Raw genomic sequence first — 7,781 nt, forward strand, 5'->3', positions numbered from 1 at the left:
TGAGCAATTCCAGAGAAAGAAAGAAGTGACAGCCCATCACTTCTGCCACATTCTATTGGCTAGAAGCCAGTTACTCAATCCAGCCCACACTCAGGGGAGGGCTACACAAAGGTGCAAACGCAGGAGGCACGTGGTTGGGGGCCATCGTAGAGGCTGCTGTCACAATACGGTAATCAGAATGTACTCTATGTAGTGACAAGCTGGAAAACAGATGAAAGAGGAGAGAGGACATGAGATGTTGGGCCGGGTGCTGAAACTGGATATAAAATAATAGGGAAGGCCTCACCGAGAAGGTGACTTTTGAGTGAAGACCTGAAGGGAGTGAGTAACTCTGGGGAAAGGGGGTGCCGGGCAGAGACAACCGCGAATGCAGAGGTCCTGAGGCAGGAGCCTCATGGGAAGGGGCTTGTCGCGTGAGGCTTGTCGAATAGGAGGAAGCAGGCGACGAGGCAGGCCTGGCTGCAGCCATACTTGAAGGGCATCAGCACAGCCTACAAACCCACCTGCCGCCCTCGTACGCCTCGCTGCGGGCACCCTGGCCTCTAGCAAAGCCCTGAGCACAGCTGCTCTGTGTCCACTATGGGGCTTCCGCAGAGGCTGCCCCCTCTGCCTGGTACCCTCTTTCCTGGCGCGCTCCACCTCTCTCTTCTTCCGGGTCACAGGCACTTGGCACGACCTGAGGATTGCATGTTTCGTTTGTTTATCTGTCCATCCCATGAGCTCTCACAAGCTCCAGGAGATCAGAGACCTTGTCTCTTGAGCAAGGTGTGCCCAAGGCCCGGGACAACACGAGGCAAAGAACAGGTGCTGGGTAAACATTGTGGAATGCATGAACGAGTGGCGGAAGCCTGTTGCACCGGTTACCGTACTTTATTCACTTTCGTATTTTGACTTGTTTCAGTTGACAATAGGAAGCTGGGTGCGAGGGGGAGGCCGCAGCGATCAGCGAGGGGGTCAAAGCAGTCTGAAGCCAGAGCAGTGGCCGGCGCGGCCTGCGCCCAGTCAGGGTTTGCGCGAAGGGGGGAACCCCGGACTCAGCGGGGACAGAGCAGGGGGTAAGGCTCAAAGAGACCCCGAAGTGTGCGCGGGGTCCCGAGTCCCGGAGCGCGCTGCACAGCCCTTGTCCCGTAAAACAGCGCTCAGGACACGCCAGCCCAGCCCGGGAGCCCCGCCCTCCGCACGAAGCTCCGCCCCCACCGGTGCAAGCACCGTCCCGTGACTAAGCCCCGCCCAGCTAGCCCCGCCCCGCGCAGGCCCCTTGGGCACCGCTCGGCACTGCCCCCCCCCACCCCCAGCCCGCCCACTGGCACGGGCCCCGTCCCCGCTCCGGAAGCCTTCCGCCCGCGCAGGCGCCCTAGGTCCCGAGGTGGCCCTAGGTCCCGAGGCGGCCCTGGATCCGCCCGGTCCCTCCGGCTGCCGAGGTGCCATGGTTCCGCCGCCGCTGTCGCCGCCGCTCTGCACGCTGCCGCCCGGCCCCGGACCCCCGCGCTTCGTGTGTTACTGCGAGGGGGAGGGCAGTGGGACGTGGGAACGCGGCGGCTTCAACCTCTAGTGAGTAGCGGGGTCCGCAGGGCTGCGGGCAGCTCTGCGGGCGGTCCTGCCTGACAGCCCCTCCCCTGCAGTGTGACGGACGCCGCGGAGCTTTGGAGCACCTGCTTCACGCCGGACAGCCTGGCGGCCCTCGTGGGTAACAGGGCTCCTGGGCGGCCGGCAGCCTCCAGCACCCCACGCCCGCAGCGCGGACCACGTGTGGGATCGAAGGGGGCGGCCTGGGATTCCCCGGAAGGGTCAAGACACCCTTCCCACGGCTCTGTAGCTGTAGTCCTAAGATTGGTCCCGGGCGGCTCTGGGTCGGGCAGGTTTGGGGTGTCCCCAGTAGTCCTAGGGTGTCAGGCACCTGGTGACCAGTCCCTGTGCCCTGTAGAAAGCCCGTTTTGGCCTGAGTGCGGCTGAAGACATCACCCCTCGCTTCAGGTGAGCCCCTGGGGGGGGCAGGTGGGATGGGGAGCGAGCGGCGAGTGGGTCTGGTCACAGCGCTCAGCCCGCCTCCTTTCCCAGGGCAGCCTGCGAGCAGCAAGCTGTGACTCTCACCCTGCAGGAGGACAGAGCATCCCTGACCCTTTCAGGGGGGCCCTCTGCGCTGGAATTTGACCTCTCCAAGGTGCCGGGCCCAGAGGCAGCCTCCAGGTTGCAGGCACTGACACTGGGCCTGGCAGAGCGCGTGTGCAGCTTGGAGCGGCGGCTGGCAGGTAGGGTGGGGGGTAGGCATCTCACACTCTCACTGGGGTTCCCCTGCTGGGGCCTCCATTCCTGCTTTCTCCCCAGCTGCTGCAGAGGAGACGGCCAGCAGCCCCAGGAAGAGCTCCCGGCAGGTGGGCCCTCCGCTCTTCTTACCAGGTAAGGCCTGTCACCTGTGACTTGGGTTGGGTGACTCAGTTTCCCCAGAGAGAGGATCTGTCTGTGTGGAGAAGGGGTTGTGGCCCTGGCATCCTGCTAGATTCAGGAGCCGCCCTCCCTCATCCTCTTTTCCCCAGACCCGGATCCTCAGAGAGCTGGCCCTAGACCTGGGGTCAAGAGGCGGTGTCCGGGAGAGTCTCTCATCAACCCTGGCTTCAAGAGGTGCCCACCCACTCCCCCTCCCTCTTGTGCCCAGGGTCCATCCCTGGACCCTGCCCGCCCGCCCACACCCCCATGGTGTCATTCCCTCTTCTCTCCCAGCAAGAAACCAGCTGGTGGTGTAGACTTCGACGACCCCTGAAGGTGCAGCAAAACGTGTGACCGTCGGGAGGCTGCTTGCCAGGGGAGGGGCAGCCCTTGGGACCCTCCCACTGGCACCTGCCCATCCCGCTGCCAGGCAGGAACAGGCCTGCTCCTCCAGCCCCTTCCCCATCAAATAAACATCTTCATCTGGTGGAGGTCACAGAGGTCAGGGCCAGGCTCTGGTTCCTGGGGGCTGGCTCCAGGAGAGGGTTCGGGGATTGCCAGGCCTGCGGTCTGGGCGTGGGGCCGCATCAGGCTCTGCGCTCCATGGTGGAGCTGCCCGGCTCTCCCCACCTGCCCAACTGTCCCTGCCTGGCCAGCCCAGGAGCCAAGAAGGTTGTGTGAGGTGGGGCTGGGGCTCTAAGAGGCTAGAACTCTGCTCTTGTCCCTCCGGGCACACGCCTCCCTGATGCAAACCCACGTGATGACCAGGGAGATGGGGGTGGCCTGCCTGCCACCTGGGGCAGAGCTGAGGAATGTGGGCCCGCCCTCCGGCCTGGAGACCCGAGTTGCCCAGACGGGGCTCTGTTCCCCACCCTCCCCAGCCATCCTGCCGCCCCACCCTGGCCTGACTGGTTTGGGAGCCCAATCCAGTCCCGCCATCCCTGAGAAGTGGGGGTATGGACCGCGCGCCGCCCACTGGGTTCTCTGCCGGTCCTTCCTGGCTGTCATCTGGAGCTGAGCGTCTCACGGTGGGAGTTTGGGGGTGGCAGAAATTGCGGGGCTTCTGGTCCTCATATGTCCGTACCCGCTCACTGAGGCAGAGATGCCTTTCTGGGGCTGCAAAGGAGCAGGTGGGTGGCGGGGAAGGCGGGCGCGCTAGCGGGGGCGCACGGCGGGCCGGTAGGCCGCCAGGATCTCGGCGCTGTGTGGACACGTGTAGTTGAACTCTTTCTCCTGCAGGGCGTTGTCCGGGTAGCAGCGGACGCCGCGCAGCCCAGAGGGGATGGGCGCCTGGCGGAAGTGCGCGCACACCGTCTGCGGGCGAGGGGCGCGGTCGGGGTCTCCTCGAGGGTCCGCCCCGCCCCACCTTGCCCCCCCCGGCCCGGCGCTCCCGTTCACGATGTGCAGCTTGGGCAGCAGCCTGCAATCGGCCAGCGTGAGCTGGTCGCCGTCCACAAAGCGGTGGCGTGACTCGCGCAGCTGCGGCTCCCGCGCCAGCTCGTGCTCCAGGGGCGCGCGCAGGTAGCTGTCCAGCTTGGCGAGGGCGCACAGCAGATGCTGGTACAGGGCTGGGGGCGGGGAGCGTGGTGAGGAGCCGGCCGGGGGCGCCACTCCCCCCAGCCTCGCCGTGTCTCCGGACCCTCCTCATCATTGTCCAGCGCGGGCACCGGGTTTTTGATGAAGGCGGAGAATTTGTGAAAGACGTCATTGCCCGCCGCGGTGGACTCCCTGTATCTGGGCTCTAGGCTGGGGAATCTGAGGGTGGAGGGGTTTTGGGTCAGACCCTTGCTGCCCCCTGCGGGGCCCCGGGCTCTGTCCTGGGGGTCCTGCCTGAGGGCCCCATCTTGCCCCTCCCACCGCACCGGGCCCTCACTCTGGGGGGCCCAGCGTCTCCTCCAGAAACTCCTCAGTCTGCAGCGTGTCCGTTTTGGCGTCGCCGTCATACAGCAGGACGGGCAGCTGTGAACCCGGGGCAAAGTCTTTCAGCACATCTGGGGACCTGTGGGCACAAGGCAGGGTGCCAGCGGCTGGCACAAGGAGGGCCAGAGCCAGCAAGGGGTTCCCGGGGCAGGGGCTCACCTGCGGGGTCCACGGTGGCGAGTGTGAAGGACACGCCTTTGAGAAGCAGGATCGTGGGGACTCTGACAAGAAGGGCGGTGACCCACGCTCTCGCTGTCCTCGCTTGCCTGGATGGGAGGCGTAGAGGGGCGTCGGAGCAGGGAGCACACCCAGGAGCCCCGCGGCCTCCCACTGCCAAGAGGTTGGAGCAAGGCTAGGGCTCCAACTCAGTTGGGCATGGCCTGGACAAGCGGCCGCGAGGGCCCTTCACTCGGTCCCTGGGAGGCGGGGAGGGCTGCAGCGCTGCTGAGAGCCTGGAGGCTGGGCCAGGGCACCGGGGTGAGGGGTGCAGAGGCGGGAGCCTGGCTCTGGAGCTTGGTCCCTTGGCCCTTAACTTCAGAGCCTGGGCTGAGGCCAGGCCCCTGGGCACCAGGGCCTGCAGGCTGGTCACAAGGGTGGGGTGGGACAAGTGAGCTGTTTCCGGAGTGATTTACTTTGCTGTACCGGGTACCTCGCTGCCCCGGGCTTCAAGGGTGGGAGGAGGCCAGGCCCTGGCAGCCCCTCACTGGGGTCGGCAGATCTAGGCACGGAGGGCTGCCTGGCACAGCCCCTCTTCTGCTGCATTGACCCCAGCCTCCACCGGGCCTCGGCACTGCTCCCTGCCTGCTACGTGCCCGCCCCCCAGGGGCTTTTCCTTCAGGAGGGCTGGGCTGTGCCCGGGAGTCAAGGCTGGGAGTCAGGGTGAGGCCACCCCAAGCCCTTTGGGAATGGTTCACCGGCGCTACGCCCCTCGCCGCCCCCACCTACACAGCCTCCAAAGGACAGCCGGAGCCTAGCGCAGGGCAAGGGGTGCGGACCCTGCCGCAGAGACCCACCCTTCAGCCCTCCCAGACCTTCTGCAGCCCGGCCAGCCCGGCACCTTGACAAACAGCCGGGCTTGGCGGTCTCAGCCATGGTGGGGAGCTTCGAGCGGCGGCAGGGCCCGGGCGAGGACCTGCGGAGCGCCCTTTAAGGGTCCCCGAGCGCCCCGCCCTCCCCGGCCCGGGAGCCCGCCCTGTGGAGTCACCTAGGTGGCGCACAGGCAGCGAGGGCTCAGTGCCGGCGTGAGGGTGTGACCGTGGAGAACTGAGTGCTGGGAGCTGGAGCGGGGCGCCACGGCTTGGGGGGGCGGAGTGGTGGAGGAGGCCAGTGCACTGGCAGTCGGGGTGCCGACCTCGGAGGGGGCAGCTCTGGAGCAGGGCCGCCCCCACCGTGAGCCCAACAGCCCTCCCTGCAGTGGACACCCCGCACCCCCCCACCCCACCCCCCGCCTGTGAGGGTTCCCAGCCCAGAAAGCCGAGGAGCGGGAGGGAGATGAAGAGCCCGGCCACAGCCTGTCTCGGCCGCAGCCTGTTTCCGCATCTGCCGACCAGGGCACTACAGGAGTGATAAATCCTTGGGGGGGGCGCCCCCCTCCCACGTACTGACCTCCGTTAGATACAGCCCCCCCACCCCCACCCAGGGCAGGGCCCACATTCCAAACGTGCCCGAGGGGGACGGGCCGGGCTCAGGTGTCTTTACCCGGCCGACCCCACACCCCTGCCCCTCCGTTGTGGGCTCAGGGCGGGTTTCTCCCTGCTCTTAACCTTTAAAAGAACGTTTGGGGTTAGAAGCCACAATCTTCTGAGCCATGGGGACCTCGCCCCCCCACCCCCGCTCCACCTCCCCACCCTGGACTGGAAGGAGGCCAGAGGAGGCTGGGGGAGTGGGCAGCCTCACAGGTGTGCGCCTGCCGGCCCGCCCCGATAAGGGCCACTCACCGGCCTCCCCACACTGGGGCCCAGCGCCTGGGGGGGGAGGGGGGCTTAGGGAGGAGCCATCGTGGGGCAGCGCCACCTGGTGGCAGCAGTGGGATATGCACGGCGCCTTCCACTCCAAGCCCAGGGCCTCGTTCCCCCGTCAAGGCTCCCAGCCCGACAGACCCTCTCCGGAAGCAACAGTGGTCAGCGCTCCTGGCAGAGGGCCCCTGAGCCTGGGGCTGACCTCGACATACTGTGGAGTTGGGGCCTGGGCCTCCGGACCACCTGCCACCACCATGGGGCTGCCCTCAACAACTGGGGGGTCTCCTGGCTCCCTTCCTGCTTCCCTGCCACCCTGGAGAAGGGCCGAGGCCCCTCCACACCTGCGCCTGTTCGCCAGACGTCCTGTGTGTAAAGGCAGCCTTATGCGTCCGTTAGAAAAATGGTGGCATGGACAAATGAACACGCGGTGCAGAAAAAAGGAAATAAAACACCAACAGAACACATGACTGTGTTCCGTTGTACACGTATTCCAAGAACAAATGAGACCGACATGCATACGGTTTGTGGTTACAACGGGCAGAAATGTGGCAACCACGTTCTTGGCAAGCGTGGGGGAAACACACTCTGGGGGCGTCCCTGGTAAACACCTGCCACCGAGTCGTCCCCATAAGTACACGAGGGACAAACGGGTGTGCAGTCCCCCGGGGTGTGGCAGAGTCCCGGTGCGTCCACAGGGGCGGACGGAGGAGGTGGGTCTCACTAGCCTGAGATTTACTAGTGTTACAGGCTGAACTGTGTCCCCTCCAAATTCAGATGAAGTCCTCCTCCCCAAGCCCCCACCCCTCAGAACGTGACCATATCTGGAGAGGGGGTCTTCACAGAAGTAATCAAGTTAAGATGAGGTCATTACGATGGGCCCTAACCCAACATGGCTGTGTCCTTATAAAAACGGGAGGGACTTCCCTGGTGGTCCAGCGGTTAAGAATCTGCCTTCCAAAGGAGGGGACCTGGGTTCAATCCCTGGTCGGGGAACTAAGATCCCACATGCTATGGGACAACTAAGCCTGCGCGCCACAACTACTAAGCATGCAGGCCACAACTAGAGAGAAGCCCACGCACCGCAACGAAGATCCCGAATACCGCAACTAAGACTCGACACAGCCAAAAATACATGTTTTTAAAATATATACATACATATAGAAAAGGGGGAGATGTGGACACACACACACAGGGAGAGAGCCCTGTGTGAAGGTGGAGGCAGAGATGGGGGTGACGCTTCCAAGGCCAAAGGCCCCAAAGAAAACCACCAGCACCTGGGAGGGCAGGGAGCAGACCGTCCCTCACAGCCTCGGGAGGCTCCACCCTGCCGACACCTCGATCTTGGGCCCCCAGACGGTGAGAGTAAACGTCCGGTGTTTAAGGCGCCGCGGTTATGGTACTTCGTTATGGCAGCCCTAGCAAACCAGGCCAAGTGGGAGAGAGAAACCCAGCAAACTGAAAAACCACCCACTAGTGTAT

General features: G+C 64.8%; 2 protein-coding genes across 6 annotated transcripts; one reads left to right on the forward strand and one right to left on the reverse strand.

Annotated features, from left to right (window-relative positions):
• Positions 1–1,318: 1,318 nt before the first annotated feature.
• PAXX (PAXX non-homologous end joining factor) lies at positions 1,319–3,487 on the forward strand. 5 transcript variants are annotated; one of them, XM_079927151.1, is made up of 7 exons: positions 1,319–1,551; positions 1,623–1,683; positions 1,925–1,974; positions 2,059–2,161; positions 2,326–2,397; positions 2,535–2,619; positions 2,723–3,487. In XM_079927151.1, exons 1-7 carry the CDS (start codon positions 1,427–1,429, stop codon positions 2,776–2,778), a joined length of 552 nt encoding a protein of 183 aa, XP_079783277.1. In that variant the 5' UTR covers positions 1,319–1,426; the 3' UTR covers positions 2,779–3,487. The 5 variants fall into 5 exon arrangements, with proteins under 5 accessions (XP_079783277.1, XP_079783279.1, XP_079783276.1 ...); XM_079927153.1 differs by having other exon boundaries at positions 2,719–3,223; XM_079927150.1 differs by having other exon boundaries at positions 2,059–2,249; positions 2,723–3,214.
• A 58-nt stretch (positions 3,488–3,545) lies between these two features.
• Positions 3,546–6,558, reverse strand: CLIC3 (chloride intracellular channel 3; the record flags this gene model as incomplete). The annotated part of the gene is given in 8 exon segments (XM_079926594.1): positions 3,546–3,992; positions 4,064–4,179; positions 4,298–4,423; positions 4,504–4,510; positions 4,513–4,568; positions 4,570–4,610; positions 6,282–6,308; positions 6,505–6,558. Coding segments are annotated over 8 exon segments (840 nt in total). The 3' UTR covers positions 3,546–3,579.
• Between the last annotated feature and the right edge of the window lie 1,223 nt (positions 6,559–7,781).

The sequence above is a fragment of the Stenella coeruleoalba genome, assembly GCF_951394435.1.
Source record: "Stenella coeruleoalba genome assembly, chromosome: 7".
NCBI classification, from domain to species: domain Eukaryota; kingdom Metazoa; phylum Chordata; class Mammalia; order Artiodactyla; family Delphinidae; genus Stenella; species Stenella coeruleoalba.

Excerpts from the sequence above, each read along its gene's own strand:
- PAXX (XM_079927149.1), top strand. The coding sequence starts at position 1,427 with ATGGTTCCGCCGCCGCTGTCGCCGCCGCTCTGCACGCTGCCGCCCGGC. Across the intron at positions 2,250-2,325 it reads CTTGGAGCGGCGGCTGGCAG|CTGCTGCAGAGGAGACGGCC; the intron begins GTAGGGTGGGGG and ends CTTTCTCCCCAG. Across the intron at positions 2,398-2,534 it reads CCCTCCGCTCTTCTTACCAG|ACCCGGATCCTCAGAGAGCT; the intron begins GTAAGGCCTGTC and ends TCTTTTCCCCAG.